Source organism: Panulirus ornatus, chromosome 42 (assembly GCF_036320965.1).
Source record: "Panulirus ornatus isolate Po-2019 chromosome 42, ASM3632096v1, whole genome shotgun sequence".
NCBI lineage: Eukaryota > Metazoa > Arthropoda > Malacostraca > Decapoda > Palinuridae > Panulirus > Panulirus ornatus.
Window position 1 is genome coordinate 24,821,073 of NC_092265.1, and position 21,898 is coordinate 24,842,970.

The window sequence follows — 21,898 nt, forward strand, 5'->3', positions numbered from 1 at the left end:
ACTAAGTACAAGAATTACTAACACTGACCTACATTAGAGTGAAATTCCTTCTGTAATCTTCACAATAATCATCCTTGTAACATGTAAACACCTACAGCTTAACATCTTGTGACATATTCAACATAAATAAATCAAAAAAGCTTCTAGTCTCTAAATCTAAGTTACTCTTACATCTCAGAGGCACATGGGATATGTACTAGAACAAACACCTACATGAAATCTACTATCTAGATAAAACTAAGGTCATCCAAGCTTATATGTGTCGGCTCTATAGAAAGCTAAGTTTGCAGGACTACAACAGAAGCCAAAGCTGTATACTTCCAATCATGAGTTGATGACCCCAGCTGGTGCAGGAGATGGTGTGCAGGAAGATCGTGTCAGTCAAACCAGAGTGGACATATTTCCTGAGTGCCACAAGTTTATGAAGTCTTTTATGAGGAAATATGGCAACTATGGTACAAATGTGGACAAAAAATCATTAGTGAGAAAGAGTATATATATATATATATATATATATATATATATATATATATATATATATATATATATATATATATATATATATATATATATATATATTGCTAGGGGAAAGAGGCTGAAGCATAAAACCGTGGAAGAGAGAGAGAGAGAGAGAGAGAGAGAGAGAGAGAGAGAGAGAGAGAGAGAGAGAGAGAGAGAGAGAGAGAGAGAGAGAGATCTACGAGTGTACCGCACTACTACGCGTCTACGGGACATGCACCGCTGAAGCACACAAGGTAACTGATCTACCAAAGCTTATGGATAACCAGGCAACGATAGCAGGAGATAGCGAGATAAGCACAATCAACATATCGTGGGATACGTCCATAGTCTTCTTCTTTCTCTGGCGGTACAGGCAGAGAGCAATGATAGCAGAAAGAGCTTTACCCCAGAGACACAGAAGGCACAGAAAGGATAACTCTAGCAAGAAATGGCATAAGTAGAGAGGACTTTGCTAAGAAGAAACCGCATTTGCACTGCATGATAAGGCATTCATCGAGGCCAAAGGCAGGTGACCAATGGCTTTGGAAAATGAGTTTAGACAGACGAGGTGAGAGAGCAAGAGAGGAAAGCTAAACTCATAAAAAAAAGTAAAACTTAAGTCTTTTATAAGAGCAAGCCAGAGTCCATAGTAGAGACCTCTACCGTGAAAGTTATGAACTAATCAACTGACCAAAGATTAGAACTAAGATGGAAAAGAATTCTCAGTCGTTTTTCTCGAGATAAGAGCTTACTATGAGGTCCTCGAGTGGTTGGGTAAACAGAAGCAACATTCTAGATGTAAGGGAATGTAAGAGTCAAAGACAGAGGCTAGGATATAAGAGCTAAGATTCAGAGTCCGTCAGTAGTTCTCTTGGGCTGAGAGTCTAACTTGCGAGTCTTAAAGAGTTAAGATGGGGAAAAGGGGTTTCAAGAGTCTTACTGTGATCTTTTTCTTCTCTTCTTTTAGAGTCAACACAACATCTTTGTTATCAAGAGCCGTCCCATTAACCTACTGGATTAAAAAGGTAAAGTACTAGCACTACAGAGTAACAGCTGAGATTTCATATAGTGCACAAGAGTAATTCCACACCTAGAGCCTCGTTAAGAGTTGAAATAGTAGAAAATGAAGCTACAAAGCAGCAGATAAAGGAAATTAATCAATCCTAAAGATAACTGAAAAATCAGTCTGTAAGTCGAGAGCTCAACTCTATAATTCCAGGAGCTTAAACAAAGCAAGTCTTGCTACCGACAAAATGAAAGCTAAACCCACATAGAAATGAATACTATAAGTGGAAAAACAGTCTAGATTCACTGGATTTACTGCGTAAGAGGAAAAGATATAGTGCAGGTAAGAGACAAGCAGTTGATTCCAGAGTCATGAACGCAGTCATATAACGAACAGAGTCCTAAGCAGAGTCCAGCAGTTACACAGAAAAGAAGTACTTCAGAGTCCTCAACACTGATCCAGGCGCTGGAAGGCCTTACAGTCCTCAACATATGTATAGGTGCTGGAAGGCCTTACAGTCCTCAACACTGGTCCAGGTGTCAGAAGCCCACCAGGAGCCCTCAACACAAGTCCAGGCGCTGGAAGCCTTTGGGGGTCCTCAATATAGGTCCAGGTGCTGGAAATCCTTACAGTCCTCAAAACAGGCCCAGGTGTTGGAAGCTCTCACGAGCTCTCAACGGAGATCCAGGTGCTGGAAACCATCAGTAGTCTTCAACACAGGTCCAGGTGCTGGAGGCCCTTCCAGTCCTCAACACAGGTCCGGATGCTGGAAACCCACAGTAATCTTCAACATAGGTCCAGTCGCTGAAAACCCTCAGTAGTCCTCGACGCAGATCCAGGCGCTGGAGGCCCTTCCAGTCCTCAACACAGGTCCAGGTGCTGGAGGCCCTTCCAGTCCTCAACACAGGTCCAGATGCTGGAAGCCTTCATCCAGTCCTGAGCACAAAAGTCAACCGTCTGAGTCGCTGATAAAGTCGTCATCGTTAGGAGTTGTGGAGCCAATGGTGTGCTGAGCACCAAGGTCAGAGAGTCGTGGAAGAAGGTCGAAATAAAGGAGTCTCGAAATGAGAGTTCTAAATACGCAAGATTACCGATGATAACTGTATATCTTAGTGATATCAAGAGCTTATCTTAATGATGTTAAGAGCTTATCTCAATCAAGTCAAGAGTTTATCTTAATGATATGTAGACCTTAATCATATCAAGAGTTAGAAAAATATTTCCACAAAGGCAAGATATGAGAAACTCAGACTCCTCAATAATCTTGAGAGTTAGTAAAGAGCATCATATGTGAAAGCTAACTCCAAGGTGAATCCTGATCATGAACTAAGACTTATCTCAACAGTCACTATAGATTCTAAGACGCATCTTGTAGGAAGAGGTAAACCTTAATAGACAGAGCTCGTGAAAGATGGCAATAGCTATGACAGATAGTCTCATTACCTCGGTCATCCATGTTTGTAAGGAATACTGAACACAAGTCGAGTGTTCAGTGAGGGTTGTGTCGGAAGGGAAGGTACTAGCGTCCCAGAGGTGGTCGCTTGTCCAGGTACAAGTGTGTCAGGAGCCTGCCACAGAAGCAGCTGGCGGCCCTAGGAGAGCCCCGAGCCCTCGGTCAGGAGTGTCAGAACCCAGTCAGAGAGAGAGAGAGAGAGAGAGAGAGAGAGAGAGAGAGAGAGAGAGAGAGAGAGAGAGAGAGAGAGAGAGAGAGAGAGAGAGAGCTGACGTCCTAGGAGAGCCCCAAGCCCATGCCAAGAGTGTCAGAAGCAGCCCTTGTCACATGTGTCAGAAGTCTGCTACAGAAAGAAGAGAGCTGACGCCTTAGGAGAGCCCTGAGCCCTGGTCAAAGTTGCTCGAGGGTTGCATCAGTCGAGGTGGGATGAGGACGAGGAGGAGGAGGAGGAGGAGGAAGAGGAGGAGGGAGGGGACCTGACGTGAGCCCTGGGGGTGTGTGGGCCCCCCCTAAATCAAGAACCTGCCTCTGTGACCTCAAGAAACTGAGTGCATGAAACATCGTCCACAGACCTCCGTTCCGGACCATAGCTCCGTCTTCATCCCCTGAAAATCCCATAACATTATTGAAAACACCGACTCACACACACACTACGTCTACTACACTACAATTATATACTTGGGTTTGTTTTTTGGTATATACATCATCATCATCATCATCATCATCATCATGACATTGGCAAATTACTTAGCACTATAGCAAACAATAACACTAATGATGGTAATGATAGCACTAATAAATATCAAATATCAATATTTACAAAAAAAAAATATATTGAGAATAGGAATTAGATATGCTTAGAGGAATGTGGGAGAGGGGTGGTGGCTAGTGAAGTAGGGGGAGGGTTGGGGGGAAGAACGGCTTGTATAAGCAACGGAGTTCAGAAAATCAGAAACATTCTTGTGAAAAAAATATTTTTGATGGTTTGGGGAACAAATTAAAAGAAAAAAAATAATGGTTGAAATATATGTTTAACGTTGGTAGATCAATTAATGACGGGGGGGGGGGGGGGGGAGAGGACAGCAGAGGATGAACAAGGATGAGGGGGGGAGGGGGGTCTTTCACACAGCCCGCCCCCCCTAGCAAGCCCAGGGCAAGCCCTCTCAGGGCCAGCCTAGGCCCACCTTATGCCAGCTACTCCCGACCCCACCCCTCCACATTCCTCCTAGCATGTAAGCAATCTTTCTACATCTACGTCTACTGTGGGGTAACAACTGGGCACCAGCTGCGCCTCTAACCATAATATTCTACAAAGTATATTTATTGTGTATCTATTCATACTTACATTTACTTTATGTACATCAAAATAAGTATATATATATATATATATATATATATATATATATATATATATATATATATATATATATATATATATATATATATATATAGAGGTATATATTACATTCACTTACTTAGATATTTAAGAATTTCCACATGTTTATCAAAGGTCATCAATATGTGGTCAGTAGCGTAACCGACCTGGCGCCAGGGATTACACACACACACACACAAACACACACACACACACACATACACACACACACACACACACACACACACACACACACACAACAGTAGCATCAGTAAACAGGAGCCACTTTTAAAAGGGCTACAGCTTCTTCATGCACAATTGTACATGTAAATGGAGGGAAGAGATTCTAGAACAGGGACCCCTAAATGTAACTGGTGTGAAAACCATTATTCCAGTGGGAGCAGCGTGTCTGTTACGACGGGGTCAGGGATTGCAAGCTGGCGTACTGATGATGATGGTCAAGATGCTTGCCACATACAGTTGGCTACACGCCTTTAATGATATTTTTTGTGACGAATGATAAAGAATATGATGCATATGGAAGAGATAAGTGAATAAAGAAGGAAGCAGGAGGGTCAAAGATGAATGAAAAACAGAAACAAATTATTTATCAGCAATAGGCAACTCTTGCTAACTGACACCCCCTGCCTAACAACCTCAAAATTTTCGTAATGATTAACTAAGAATATGATGTAAATAAAGGATTATCGAACACAGGGATTTTTCACGAATAAACACATCTATAGAGAAAGATAACAGTTGTATGAAGAAAAAAAAAGGGAAATGACTTATTAGTATCCGGCAACTTTACTGACTCTCATGCCTTTCTCTAACAACCTTAAAATTTTCCTGGACGATTCGTTAACTTGTCTGGTTCATTAGCTTTAAGCTTGATGATCTCGAAGCTTGTGTGAGTGCACAGGTGACTTCGGGAAATAAGACGTGAGACCTATTTAGTACACGACGTTAGAATGAGCCCAAAAGCCAAGCTGGGCGACAATTTCAAATCATAATTGGAGTCAGGCGTAGGTACCCACCCTGCCAGACCTTCTGGTGTAACCAGACCTCTTAGGAGGAGGAGGCTCAAGGACGTGTTGATTATGTCACTCTTTCCGGGACATATCTTAAGGCATTTTCACCACTGGGACATATTTTCATAAGGGTCCATTTGTATACATGAAATAATAACTATCATGATGACATGGAACTCACGAGGTGTATTACAATATTGTTACAACAAAAATGGCCTCAAAGACCCTAGTTTCTTGGGGCAAAAATGGCTTTTGCTCTTGAGTACTGGAGGTAGGAGGAAGGGTCAACTAGGGTAACTGCTGCATTGCTCAGTATGTATGTGAGATTTTCAAAGAGGAAACGGAAGGATGAATCATCGGGAACCATAAGGTTATGAAAATCATCAGAATTTATGGGAAAACAATATCGGATGTTACAACACTCGGAGGAGGACATGAGGAATTTGTGGAATCAAATCAAAGATCATGGAAACTGTCATCATAGATGGAGGATGTAATTAGGGAACCATGATACGCAATCAGATGATATGATAACAAAATCGAATCAGCTGAAGGGATTCAGAGGGTAATGTGGCCAGAGGAGAGGAGGTCAGAAGGGGGTCTTTTGTAGACGTCCTTGAGATAAAACATCCAAAGGTTAAGATCATAACACACAGACTAGAAACCACCTGTACCAGACCAGAGCAGGAGCAAATGCTGGATCTGTTGAACAGAAACAACGGGGTAGTGAAAAATGCCGTGGAACAGAGACCTGGGTAGGGGAACGGGACACAGAAACAGAGGTATAAGGTAAATCATTAGCTGAAGTCGTAGGTATATCAATATGGCTTATTAAACGAAACGGATTAATCAAGAGAGTATGTGGTCTGTTGAGTATTCACGACCAGCGCAAGTTGACCAACTGGAGACTTTACGTAACATTTGGGAGACGTGAAGGCTGACAAATCAACACTGCAGGGAATAAGAAGTTAACCAAGTTGTACAAACATTAGGATCAGTTGGTAAAGTTTGAGGTTTGACAGGCGTAGAGGAAGATGTATTGATTAAAGAATTATTAAGAGGCTACAAAAACATGCCAATCACAGCCTTTGAGATAAGATAAACAAGAAATAAATTGGCAGATGTAAAGTCAAATGAGGTTGACCAGAAATGGTTATGTTCAATAGGAAGTTATGCAGCAAGGAGGTATCAAATATGGTTAAGAAATCTGAATGAAAAAATGATTTCAGTAAGGTATTCAGGAGAGAAATGAAGAATACAGTCAGAAGGCAAAAAGACGGGAGACATTAAAAGAGGCAAGAGGATGGAACAACCCCGCCAGTAACTCAACTGAGGTCAGAAATGTTAAGTGATGGGAATGTCAGATTGAAAATAACTCATATAAACACTAATGGACAAGTTGTTAGTGGACAAGACCTGAAGTTTAAGGATCGAATCAGGGAAAACAAACCTGATGTTGTTGGAGTAGTGGAGACATAGCCTATTACAGGGGAACGGTCTTACCTACTCTGTCTAGTGGCATACATGGTAGCAAGGAGGGAGGGAGGCTAAAATGGAGGACTGACCCTCATAACAAGACACAGACTTAAACTTTAGGAACTACTGGAAGACGATCCATTGAAAACAATATGTAATAAGAAGAGAAACTTTAAAAGAATGGCATAGTGGTGCTCATAATTCATGACCTATATTATTTTAATGAACCAGAACATACTCACAAAGTAAACAGTGAAGGAGCAATCAAGATGGTACATGAAGCAGTGAAGCAAGCACGTCTTTGAGTTGGCAAAGTCCTGATGATGGAGGATTTCAGTTACAAGGAGACAAATGACGAGAATTTAGATTCTCTTAAAGAAAGAGAGACAGTCGAGAGAAGACACAAATTCTTAGTGTATACAGGAAAATTGCCTGTGTCAGCATGTCAGTGAGCACACTAGAATCAGTAGGACATGATACACTATCATTACGAGATCTTATCTTCACACACTGTGGCATGGAAACTGAGAATATCATATATAACACACGATTTGCAAAAGTGTTCATGTAGAGCTTGAGTTTGATTATATGTTAATATGGGACACAAAAAATGGAAGGACATTCAAAGAGGATTTACATAATCGTGGAAACTACAGAGACCAGAAGAAATTTCCATACGAACCTAAATTGGGAAACAGAGTTCAGTAGACATGGCACAGGTCACAGTTAATGGAAGGATGTGTGAAGTCTACGGTGAAGGGGTAGGAACATGGGTATCTTGAGCTTCAGATACAGAGAGAAAGGTTAAAAAGGAGAAGTTTAGTGCGATAAAAGTTGTAAATGGCGAATGATCTTCTGGATGCACTGCGGAGAGGATAGTCAACACTCCAAGTATACGTATAAGCGAATAAGGAACAAATATTGCAGGATATGAGAGTAGGAACAGATGATCTTTGAAAAGTATATTAAAAGCAAAGCAGGAGAGAATCCAGGAATTTTCCACAAATGTACTAGGAGTAAATTCTCAATCAAAAAGCAGGTGATCAAGCTAAAATATTCAGAGGGAAGAGTTGTTGAGGATGATGTATGATTATGCGAGAAGGTAAATAACAAGTTCAGAAGCGTTTCCACAGTGGTAGGCAAATTGTCACAACACTGAAGAGATGGAATGGGGAGGATACGCATCGCAAACCACTTGAAATGTTCAAGATGTCGCCGGATTACTGATAAAGAGAGTTAAAAAAAAAAAGGGTGAATATCATATTTGACTTTATGAAAGGATATCGAGAAGTTTCTATGAAATATTGGAAAAGATAATCAGAAAGGAACTGAATGTAAACCACCCAAAAAGGAACAACCTAGGAAGGCTCCGAATAAGGGTTGCGAGCCGCAGGGTTCAGTCCTGGGTCCATGGCTCTTACTGATCAGCGGAAATGGCTTGCCGAAGGATTGGACTCCTACTTGAATATGATGAAAATGATGCCAAGGTCACGTGGGAAACGAAAAGTGAAGATAACTGCATCAATCTACAAGGGGACCTTGACAAACTCCAAAGTTGGTCTGATATATGGTTGATGAAATTCCATCCTAATGAATACAAAATAATGAAAACAGAACAGACTGAGAGAAGACTTCGATGTGAATTTTATCCAGCAAGTGCACTCTAAGCCACAGGACTCTATGTATGAGAGGGACACTGGCGACAATGTTGCAAGAGCTGTACTTCTGAAGAATAGTTAAGGACACAAACTGCCTGCTGACAAATATGAGAACTGCATTCGTGTACATGGCTGAGAAAATATTCTGGATATTGTTTGCAAGCAATATGAAGCCACAACTAGAATGTGTTTCTCAGATTTGGTCACCGTATCTTAAGAATCACAAAAAACTAACAAAGACGGTTCAGAAGAGGGTAACAGAGATGGCAATTTACAGTGAAAAATTAGGGGCCATAAATGTGTTCAAGAGAAAAGAGCGAAGGGTGACTTGATTACAACCTTTAGGGTTTTAACCAGGATGATAATGTCAACAATACCTTTACGATGCAGAATAGAACAACCAGACGACAACATAACATGAAGTTAAGAAAGCAAATTGTTCGAGAAATGATGTAAAGACGTATCTTTATACCTTAATAGTGGATGAATGGAATAAGCACAGTGATGAAACTGAGAATACTGACAGCTTACAGAAGTTTAAAAAGTTATACGATAACAAATAAAGTTCAAGAGATGGGGACCCAAGGGTGTAGAACTCCCTCCCCGTACAACATAAGAGATGGGACCCCACAAGTGTAGAACTCCCTCCACGTACAAAGCAAATCAGTAATAACGAAAACAGACGAAGCAGGAGGTGGCCAGCCAACCCAAAAGTCATCACTTCCGAACAGTGGTTACACGGTGACTTCAACGCTCCAGCGACTGAAGTCACGCTCTGAGGACATCATAAGCTGACACGTCTGCTAGGTATCGACCCTTGAGATGACGTCAAAGATAATGTCAGAGTGAGTACCGACGACTAGTAATGTCGACAGTGGCTGTCGACTCCTTGGATAACGTCGACGCTGAGGTCGGTAAAGAGTCGTCGCCTCAACTGTTGTCAACGCGCAAGGTGTTGTGACAGAGGGGTCTTAACACTTAAGGGGACGTCACAGTTGGTGTCTACGTTTAAGGCGATGTCACAGTACGTGTCGACGCGTCACCTCGCGTTTCAACGGCTCATCTGACGCTATACTGAGTCAGTGTCGACGACTGGCGCTGCAGAGGGTGTCAGCGCCTCATCTACTGTCACAGGTGTCATCGTCGAAGCAACTGTCACACAGTGTCATGGCTTCGGAACCTTCCCTAACAGGCGGGTTGTGGTGTGGGTCCTGAGCTGCATTAGCAGAAACAGCAGCAGCAGTGTTGTAAGGGTCTGCCGGGCGTGGCAGCTGGCGCGGTAATCATCGACGAACGAGCGAGTTATACGGGGAGCTTGGGGGTGGTCGGCCGGTCGGGAAGGAGGGACGGAGACGTTGGGGAGCTTCTGTGAGGAACGTGGTGACGCCCCTACAAATGATGCGCTTGCCTTCAACCACCACCACCACCACCACCACCACCACCGCCGCTGCTGCCACCACCACCACCACCACCGCCGCTGCCTTCCTCCCCCAACCGTACCTTGTTCGTCCTCCACGACTCCGTCCTCAATATGTCATCACTACCTGCTCTATATGGACGGCAGAAAGAGTCGTTCCATCGATCCACACACACACACACACACACACAGGACCTGGACAAGGGAGTGATCTTAGTGTCTGCAGCAGCGAGTCCATGGAGGACCCAGCGGCACATGTGACTATGGTCGAAATACGTCATTACGTAAGCTTCCCCAGGCTGATTATCCCCTCCCCCTCCTCCGTCCTCCTCCCCCTCCCTCTCTACATCCTTCCACACTCCCTTTAGACCCTTTCCTGCGCTTGCAACCCTCCCCCCTCTCCTCTTCCCCCCAGCAAGCCAACCCTCCTACCCTCCGTGCACTCCCTCCCCCAGGGGATGGTGGCTGGCAGTGTTATTACGGGCCGTATCAAGCTACAGGGTAACATTATGTGCCTTCAATCCAGGTGGGGCAAAAACGCAGTACATGGACGCCTAGCGAGATTGCCCTCCTGCAATAAGGGTTGTTGTGGGAACCTGGACATGTTCCAGACGACTTGTGATCACCGTATCGCGGGCGAGACGACCTGTAGCTGGGGTCTGGCGGCGGCCATAGCCACGCACCCAACCATCCATCCAGGCAGGCGTACCCCTCGGCCCGTCATGGTCGCTGGAATGCTTTCTGGAGGAACGCCAGGCAGTGGGGTGACAGCGGGTACGGCATGAGCGGGCCCGAGTACTGGCGAGGCTGGACGTTCGCTGGCGGTCCGCTGGCCGGATGACGTCGCTGCTACACCCATACCACCGCCTGCACTCCCATCGTCCGCCCTACTGTCCCTTGGCCGCACTCCGCCGCCCACCGGTCACTCCGCCTCACCTACACTGAGGCTTGGAGGGACGCGTTACCCGTCCGTCGGCGGCCTTGGAGGACCCCCTTCCTCCAGGATGTCGTACGTCTTTGCGTCTTCCTTCATCGCGCAGCAGACAGGAGGGAGTCGTGCTAAGATAATCATTATTTTCCTGTCCTTGTGGGTCCATAACAGTTCACGTATTTGTTCCACCACGCTCGAGGTGACGATGGCAGACACTCGTAATGTGATCCGTTGTTCCACCACGGCAGAGTATGATGATATGAGGTGGGTCGAGTGAGTGAGGAACCGAGATCACAAGCATCAACAACACCCAGCTGGACCCCAACTTCCCCCCATGTCATCCAAACAACCTCCTTCATTCCACCTGTTCCTTATACTGCAGGTGTTCCATGTCCCCTTTTGGAAGTCCAACATCATTCCCAAGTCCCGCTGGACAACAACATACCGGTCCGTTCCTTTCCCCTTGTCCAATACGATTCCGATCTCATTACTCACTATACAACGCCATTGTTCTCCCTGGACGAACCTCACTCCTGCAGGCTGACTAATGCTTGTAATATGTCCCACACAATCTCTTTCCCACATACGTCGTTCACCGTGCTTGCTGGCAACAATGTTCCACGCTTATATTTGTACAGCGACCTACACTTAGGTTACACACACACACACACACACACACACACACACACACGGTCAACGCATGCAGGAGCCGCCTGGGATTCAAACCCGCATAGGTTTGAATCCTGGTAGCGGCAGCCGGGCCACAGTACACCCAGCTGTTCATCCCTCCCTAGAGGAAGGACTATAGAATTGGTACCTGGCGCTGGCTGTGGTGTGTGTGTGTGTACATAGAGAAGAGTAAAGACATGATATATATATATATATATATATATATATATATATATATATATATATATATATATATATATATATATATATATATATATTGGAAAGGATCACAATTTTGCGCGTGATCAAGATATTCCTATGAGTCCACGGAGAAAATGAAACACGAAAAGTTCCCAAGTGCACTTTCGTGAAATAATCACATCATCAGGGGAGACACAAGAGAGAAATATAACAGTCAGTTGATATACATCGAAGAGACGAAGCTAGGACGCCATTTGGTATGTTTTGGACAATCACATGTTTACCAAATGGCGTCGTAGCTTCATCTCTTCGATGTATATCAACTGACTTATATTTCTCTCTTGTGTCTCCCCTGATGATGCGATTATTACACGAAAGTGCACTTGGGAACTTTTCGTGTTTCATTTTCCCCGTGGACTCAGAAATATATATATATATATATATATATATATATATATATATATATATATATATATATATATATATATATATATATATGTATATATATATATATATATATATATATATATATATATATATATATATATATATATATATATATATATATATATGTATATATATATATATATATATATATATATATATATATATATATATATATATATATATATAAAGAGACGGAGCAACACGAGTGTACAACTCTCTCCATGTAACACATTAACAGTAAGCACACACACACACACACACAGACTACGCGTGTTACCGGACTCCGCCTGTTAATGGTTACACGGTGACCGAGAAGTGACCTTATAACGAGGCTGCATCATCGTCAGTGGATGAACACGGCCACTATCGACGCGGACCTTCCCCTGGTCTACAGGAGTCCAACATTGCCCTGCTCCTGCGTGAAGCGTAGCCTCGAGGGTAAGACAGTCCCATGAAAGCAGCCTTCAGGTCTTATAATGATAACAACAACAACAACAACAACAACAACAACAATAATAATAATAATAATAATAATAATAATAATGATAATAATAATAATAATAATAATAATAATAATAATAATAATGATAATAATAATAATAAAAAAATATTAATAATAATAATAATAATAATAATAATAATAATAATAATAATAATAATAATAATGATAATAATAATAATAAAAAAATATTAATAATAATAATAATAATAATAATAATAATAATAATAATAATAATAATGATAATAATAATAACAATACTAAAAATGTATGCAGAGTGTGACCCCAGCTGCAGTGAACACGTCATTTTCGTAAATACTTGCAATCATCAGGACAAGCAATGGTCCGTAGAGCCATACGGGTCAGAATCCCGTGTGACAAGCAAGCACTGTATTCCCTCCTCCCACCACTTGCCTGGAGTCTGGAAAACAGTAACAAAAACGCTAATACATATCACAGGCGAGACTCTCTCTCTCTCTCTCTCTCTCTCTCTCTCTCTCTCTCTCTCTCTCTCTCTCTCTCTCCGTACAGGTGTCCTTAAATGGCCTCGCCCGACTGTGTGAGGTGAACGTGGGACGCCTCGAGTTTCAGGAGCCGGACTCCTTGAAGGCGGGGCTCTCTCTCCCCGTCGAAGTAATCCTGACAACGGCTGACGCTAACCTGGGTCACCCAGGTCCCCGGGTCGATGACGTGAAGACAACGAGGTATTAACTGACCACAGAAGGGGCTGGCTGGCTGGCCGGCCGGCCGGCCGGGGAACCGAAGGACGAGGCACGTTAACTTTTTATTCATTGCTGGTGAGAGGAGTGACAACTGACGTCACGCCTGGTTCCCCAGCCCACCGGTGCTGCCTCACACCCTCACCATTACCATCCCTTCCCTCCCTTCCTCCCTCGCCATCCCAACAACCCTGAGCCTACCACACACCCCCACCACCTCCAACCCTGAGCCTACCACACACCCCCACCACCTCCAACCCTGAGCCTACCACACACTCCCACCACCTCCAACCCTGAGCCTACCACACACTCCCACCACCTCCAACCCTGAGCCTACCACACACTCCCACCACCTCCAACCCTGAGCCTACCACACACCCCCACCACCTCCAACCCTGAGCCTACCACACACTCCCGCCACCTCCAACCCTGAGCCTACCACACAACCCCACCACCTCCAACCCTGACCCAACACCTCCAACAACCCGGCCAGCTTAAAGGACCGCCATCAGCCATCAACACTGGGGAGGGACGCTTTGCCGCGTCTCAAGCTCACAACAAGACGAAAGCAGTCTATAACATCTCTGTACGAGTCAGGACAATATAGACTACCCCTCCAGCACGGTCCTGGGGAGGGTGGATGATGGGGTCGACTCCCTTACTCCCCCATCATGGCGGGGTTCGGTCCCCTGACTCACTCATCCCATCAGCCATCATCAGTAATTATGCCCCAGGTCTTCAGCAGCCTCGAGCGCCGGCAGTCACAGGTTAATTCTCACAGTTTGCTCTTGAAGGAAATTGATTTTCTGGTGTCTCATCCGGCAGGGCAAGTACAGGAGAACGAGATTAAGTCGAGGATTCGACACAAGCAATGAATCAGCTTCATGAGTGGTCGGATCAAGTCGATACAACTTAGGAATAAACGCGAACAGAATCGAACCAGCTAATAAAGATTCGATATACAAGTATCGAATCAGCTTCGGATAGGATGGATCAACTTGACAAAACGTTGTGGAGTGGGACGAAGTGAATCAAATCCGCCTGTGAATGATACAAGCATCGGGTCAGTCTACCTACAGGGATTCGAAAGACGTAAACTGACTCAGGGAAAAACAAATTTAGGAAACTTAATCTTTGTAAATCTGTTGTTCGTTGGCTCCACACAACGTCCAACCATACAGACAGTCGGTGGGTCCACGAGCTTCAGACCTAGATCAAATACTTTCTTTTGGCTTTCGGGTCAAAAGTCTCCTTCCGTGAAATGAAGTTCCTTCCTCCACTCTGCCACAAACATCTCCTGAGGCGAGTAAGTCACGCAGGATTAGCCCCAAAAACTCCCCTCCATCACTGGGTCTCCCCCTAGACTTGAGGGTCGTTTCAATTGGCCACAAGCATATCTATATCCATCTCTCTCTCTCTCTCTCTCTCTCTCTCTCTCTCTCTCTCTCTCTCTACACACACACACACACACACACACACACACACACACAGAGCGGGGACATCTTCCCCTTATCCTTCCCTAACTCATATTTCTCTCAAAATCGGGATTTCATTATGTTCTTCCCTTTTGGCTTGGACCAAACTCTGGTATCTCGTCTTGGAAGAAAGTTTCCTGATGTGTCTCATTGTTCTGGCGTCTCCTCACCACAGTCGCCCTTTGCACTAGAGGACGTTCTGACGAAGTCTCCGGGATCACCCTTGTCCCGTATACACCCGGCACAATGATCCTCTCCCTTGGAACGAATTTTTCTCCCTGCCTCCTCCCCTCCCTGTCTGCGGGGAATTCCTCCCCCACTAACTACACAGTCCCCTCCGTCATCAAAACTGCTCCAGCATAAACACACATCTTGCTCCTCCTAAACATGCACAGGTTCCTTTGGGTTCTGACACGTTCTACCAATCGCCTTAGCTTTCATTTACCTCATGATGTTTCATTCTGTCCTTCCTCTCTCCCCACACCCCCCTGTGAGGAGGACCCAGTACAGGTGTGTGTGTGTGTGTGTGTGTGTGTGTGTGTGTGTGTGTGTGTGTGTGTGCGTGTGAGGCAGGGCTGTCGAGGGTAGCGATGAGGCAGGATATGATGCAGGACGGTGAGGCGAGATGGGGGAGGAGGAGTCAGGTGAGACGGTGGAGTGTGGCAGGGCAGTGGAGTGAGGATGGGCAATGAGGTGTGGCAGTGAGGTGGTGACTTTTTCCCTGACACAGTGAAACAGTGGCCCAAGTTCTTCCAGTCATATAACTCGTCCTGACGACAGTGAAACTGGCTCGTTACTGGTTCGACTCGTGTCACCTTGTCTCCTCCTCGCTCACAGGCAACACTAAGATGTAGTCGAGATATATTTTCAAACTAGGATGATATAACTTCATATATCCTCAAGACCTGGTCACTTAGAAAAGAAAATAGCGTCCAAGACCTACGATTACGTGGCACATCTCACTACATGAGACTCAAACATCCGGCCTGGGACTGTGCATACATACAACGTGGGTTCGAATCCCATTCGATTCCCGACGGTGGACCAGCCTTAGGCGTCAATATTACGTAATATCGTGCGAGCTTCGGTCTTTCTCACCTTATGGAAAACGAAGGAACAGAGGCTGAGTCTTACCTGTTACGCGACATCTTGGTGATAACCTGAGAGAGAGAGAGAGAGAGAGAGAGAGAGAGAGAGAGAGAGAGAGAGAGAGAGAGAGAGAGAGAGAGAGAGAGGGACCTACCTACCAGCGAGTAACTAAACTGAGATTTTGCCACGGAAGGCGTGTCCCGCCCGTACCGTTCACCGCACGTCTTTCTTGATGAACTATGTTGTCTCTTTCCGTTGCTGGTTTTCGTCATCATCTTCCCCCACCACATGTGTGGCCATCGTGCTACCTTTGCGTCCTCCCCAGCCAACCAACCGACTTCCCGTGGCGTCTTTCCTGTACCACCTTCATCACCTCTCGCCACCCCCAGCTGCTCGGGGCACCTCCCCTCCTCCCTTACCGCACCTCCAGGGCCGGTCAGGGTCGACTACCCTCCACCTAAGGCAGGCCAGGGCCTATTTACCCCTAGTCCTGATAACCCAGAGCAGGTCAGGGCCTACTACCCCTCGCCCTGATCATCTAGGGCATGTAAGGGCCTCCTACCCCCGTCCCTAATAACCCAGAGCAGGTCAGGGCCTACTACCACTCGCCCTGATAACCCAGAGCTGGTCAGGGGCTCTCAGTAAACAGGGCCTCACCTGCCGCCTCCCATCCTTGCCTCCACATCTGTCATAATGCAAGTGTTGTTGTGTTCAGCTGCTGCTGCTGCTGCATCATCATCATCAACGCCGTCCTGGCTCCTCCGCTACACCCCAGACTCCTCACTCCGTCTCGCGCTTTGCTTACGAACAATCAATAATTTGAACTACGTCTCAAAACTCGCACTTTAACATCCAACATCTCGAACTGAGATTCCCGTGCCTTAATATTTGATATATCGACCCGTGAACCTGTGTTCCTACCCAAGCATCCCACATCTGGACCTGTGAACCTGTGTGTTCCTACCCAAGCATCCCACATCTGGACCTGTGAACGTGTGTGTTCCTACCCAAACATCCCACATCTGGACTTGTGAACCTGTGTTCCCACCCAAGCATCCCACATCTCGACCTGTATTCGTGCGTGAGAAGTTAGACCTCTCCTAACCCCCCCCCCCCCGGCGTTCGTGTCCTTGTTTACAAACAACGAACATCTTGGGCCTCGGCTCTCTCCACCCCCAGACCTGAGCGTTCAGGGCGGCAATGTCCGTGTTCGCGTACATAAACACTGGAGACCCCCCTCCAGGGTCGGCGTCCCCCTGCTGGTGTAGAGGAGGGAGGCGCTGCCGACGCCGTGCTGGACGCGCCCTTCCCCCCCTCACTCCTCCTCCCTCCTCAGGCTGTTGCAGTTGTAACCCACAATAATATATGTAGGCGAACCACAAAAGGGGGGAGGAGGGGAGTGGGAGGACGAGGACGTGTGGCGCGCCTGGATGACTTGGGCGGAGAGAGAGAGAGAGAGAGAGAGAGAGAGAGAGAGAGAGAGAGAGAGAGAGAGAGAGAGAGAGAGAGAGAGAGAGAGAGAGAGCAGTAGCTGTGCTGACCCTGCATGAGAGGAAAAGAGGTAGAGAAAGACAGCCAGGTGAACACACACACACACACACACACACACACACACACACACACACACACACACACACGGACATAGATGGGTGGGTATCGAACCAGGAGGCCAGACCAGGTGCATTAGATAACGGGCAGAACATGATGGGGTGATGGGCAGAACATGATGGGGTGATAGGAAGAACATGATGAGGTGATGGGGAGAATATGATGGGGTGATGATGGGATGATGAGGTGGCCCGGACCGGTACACGAGGACCCGGGACGTCCTGGGATGGTGATGGAAGGTGGCAGGGGAAGGGTAAAGGCAGATGGCGGGAGAACATGAGATGGAAGAACAACCCTGGTGAAGAACAACCCTGGTGAAGAACAACCCTGGTGAAGAACAACCCTGGTGAAAGAACAATGTTGGTAAAAAGAACAGGGCTGGTAGAGAACATGTGTACTGAAGAAAACAAAGCTGGTAAACAACAAGGCTAGTAAAGAACAAATATGTTAAAGAACAAGGTTGATAACGCTGAGGAACTATGCTGGTGGAGAACATCAGCACTGAAGAACAAGACTGGTGAAGAATAAAACTGGAGAAGGACCATGGATGCAATAGAACAATGTTGCTAGAAAAAGAGGAAAAAATAAGAGGAGGCTGCTTTAAAACATGGATATGAACGAGTCCTGCTGTCGCATCGAGAGTGGGCCACGACCGAGGCAACCCACCGTGGACCACGTCCAGGTGGGCCACCATCTTAACCAATCCATTCCTACTATATATCCCAGGTCCACTTTTTATGGGAGTTCTTTTTTTTTTGTATCAAGGATGCGCTGCAATCAGTAGCAGGGAAGTTATGGACTCCTTGTCTAGTGAGAAGTTCCTCAACGGCATTGTACTCTTTTAAGTCGTCTCGTCGTTGGAGACTTTCCACTCGCATCGTAACAGCGAGCAGGTGGAGTCCGGTAACGCTAGCGGTCACAAAGTACGCAGTATCACTCTATATAAACATTGATATATGTTGAAGATGAATTACGTAATAGTAGACATACCTAATGTACTAACATCCACAAAATACGTCATATATGGACTAACATAATACGAAACGAATGTATTGACCACAACGAAATGTTCATCTCTGATTAAATTCAGTGACACCATTTTGTATTAACTCCGGCCATATGTAAGACCCTCTCACGCAAACCTAACTTGACCTAACTTACCCTAACTTCGTCTTCCCCTGAGCTAACTTAACTTACTCTACCGAAACCTAACCTGCAGGAGCAGGTGAGGTAGGCTCTCTTCTAGCGAGATAAGGTTGGTTCTTGATCACGCTTTCGTCGTCCGCTAAGGATGACGCACCATCGTTGAAGGTGACTTCTGGCTTGTGGCCTTACCACTTGCAGTCAGGGAACACCTGATTTCCTAGGTAAGCAGTCTCTCCCTAAATGACCTCGCGTGACTCCCCCGTCCTACGCGGGCGACCTCACAACCTAAACGGTCAACTTCCTCTCAGCGCCACTCCAGCCATACTGGGCATCACACAAGATAATCAGAAGACGTTCACGCTAAAAACATCAACACAAAGGCCATAAAAAACTCAAACATTCTCAGAAGATGTGAGAATCTCTTGCTATACTTCACAAACAGTTCATCTGCTCCACCCTAACCTAAGCCTCACCTGCCTTACTAAAAAGATGTATCAGAAAGCTGAAAACTACATAAAACAGAACACTTCAATGAATCATCGGCTTCCTAACAACCACAAATATTCAATACCTGCACAGTGAAAAATAACACTTCCTATACCAACGCACCTCATCATCCTCACCACCCAGTTACTTGCATCATTACTACACGCCTCCAACTTAGCCCACTTCATGACAAACCACCAGCCCACATGCAGACACATAAAGCTTACTTTTGCTTCCCATTTCGTCAACCTAGACTTACGGATCCCCATTCCTTAACAAACACGACATGAACAATATCTCTACATACCGTAATGACTCATCAGGAACTAAACAACCATTCACTAACTCAGTCTTAAATTCCACACTTCGAGTCACGAAGGTGAGGAGGTCAGAGACAACATACCTGGAGTACAGTACAGTCAACAAGCAAGATTCATGGTGATACATTCTTCAGTCATCCCTCACAGTCGACCTATGGAACAAACAAGTATACACGGGAGCCTTAACAGAAGGCTGGGGGAACACCATCCAAGGCTCAGACAGACGAAGAACGTACAGTTGTACGGAGAGTAACAGCCCACAGGAACACTTACAAGAATCCCTTGATGAATGGGGTAAGAACAGTCCCAGATGAACGGCAGGTTAACAGTCACGTTACGAGGGGAGAGAGAGAGAGAGAGGAGAGAGAGAGAGAGAGAGAGAGAGAGAGAGAGAGAGAGAGAGAGAGAGAGAGAGAGATCAAGGAAGACATGCCTGTGGTGAGCGGTACGTGGTAGCCCTGCCTAAGCTTCTTAGTTAACTCTCCCTGTCTTCATGCCTTCTTCTCCCCCACTTAATTCCTATACACACAGTCCCTGTCACCTTCACTGTAACCGATACACTCTCACCTCCTCACCTTCTCAGAACTCCACCATTCATTTATTCTTGACCATCTCCTTCAGCCCTCCATGCTTCCATTTCATCATAAAGTCTCTCAACTTTCCTTATATATATATATATATATATATATATATATATATATATATATATATATATATATATATATATATATATATATATTTTCCTCTTGCTGTTAATGATTATACGCGAACGTCGGCCCCCACATACATGACAGTACGCAGCTCTGTGAGGATGGGCCAGCAACTATGGCCAGGTATTCCCTCCTCGGCCACTGACACCTTCCCTTGCTCACACTCCCACTATCTTGGTCTTGTTTAGCATGCACACTCGGCCACTTCCTCTGCAACGCCTCCACACTTTATGGGCAGCCGTGGTGCGGTGGTCAGCATCGCCCGCTATGAATCGCTGGGTCTTGGCTCGGCAACTAACCGCCTACATGGACCTCCGTGGTGTAGCGGTTAGCGTTCCTGACCGTGACGCATTCAGGAGCCGCCCAGGATCGAGCGCATAGGTTCGAATCCTGGATGCGGCAGTCGGCCCACACTCAACCCAGCTGTTCATCCACCCCTAGTGGTTGGTCGATAAATTGGGTATCTGTCTCAGGCAGATACCCAATAACTCAGTAATGCATAGAAGTATCGTTGAATCGTCTCTTATCAAACATACTACAGATGTCAATATGAATCAAAATATTGCATAAGTGAAAACAATTAATATGTTTACCAGAACATAGGTTAAGGTGAGGGATGTGAGGTCGTCGAGGGTGACCTGTGCCCTAATCCCTTCACTTGTTTCATAATTCATTCGTCTGCTCCGCCCAGTGGCGCCTGGTGTATCATATTCTGGATCTGTCTATCTGCACTCAGTCCTGACTAAGTAATTATACGAAAGCGCTTAACACTTCGTATTTTCCGTTCCCTTGTGGGTTTATCTTGGACAATCGCATGTTTACCAAATGACGTCCTAGCTACGTCTATTCGTTGTATATAACCTGACTGTTATATTTCTCTCTTGTGTCTCTCCTGATGATGTGATTATTACACGAAAGCGCACTTGGGAACTGATCGTGTTTCATTTTCCCCGTGGACTCAGGATATATATATATATATATATATATATATATATATATATATATATATATATATATATATATATATATATCATACAACCTGTACTTACAGATCTCCCTACCCTAACAAACACACAGTGACAAAGCAGACACAGTGTTCTCAATCGTAAACACGACCTCCGTCAGCCACACACATGCATCCAGACGTCATACTACCCAGACAGATACGAGACAGAGTTTGCAGTCGCCGCCCGGTATACTCCCCTCCCCTACACTGCTACAAACACCAGTTCAACTTATGCCAAGATCCTTCATGCCAACGATGTAACTACCACGACGAACGACACCGAACACTTATTGCTCAATTGCCCTGTACTCGCCCGACGCAGAAGCGCAACACCACTACAATTTATAACATACGTTCCCACCCAGCGGACGTGGCCAGCTTCCTGGTGTATGTATATATATATATATATGCACAATGGGGAAATGAAACATGATAAGTTCCCAAGTGCGCTTTCGTATAATAATCACATCATCAGGGAAGATACAAGAAAGAAATATGATAGTCCGTTGACATACAACGAAGAGACGTAGCTAGGACGCCATTTGGTAAACATGCGATTGTCCAAGACAATATATATGACTTTCATGTGATCAGGGCTTTGCTAAAAGAAAAAAGTTTTCTCTATCTTTCATCCATTTTTACTTTGTAAATTAAATCAACAGAACGTAAACTACA

General features: G+C 45.3%; 1 protein-coding gene across 3 annotated transcripts in view; it reads right to left on the reverse strand.

Annotated features, from left to right (window-relative positions):
• Nucleotides 1–21,898, reverse strand: part of LOC139761989 (uncharacterized) — a 209,179-nt gene that overhangs the window by 127,204 nt on the left and 60,077 nt on the right. For 2 of the 3 annotated variants that reach the window (XM_071686764.1, XM_071686765.1), the window contains exon 3: nucleotides 3,533–3,565. The exons of the other annotated variant lie outside the window; for it this stretch is intronic. In XM_071686764.1, the coding sequence (XP_071542865.1) occupies nucleotides 3,533–3,565 (33 nt within the window). The remainder of the gene's footprint in view (nucleotides 1–3,532; nucleotides 3,566–21,898) is intronic. 3 annotated transcript variants of the gene reach the window in all.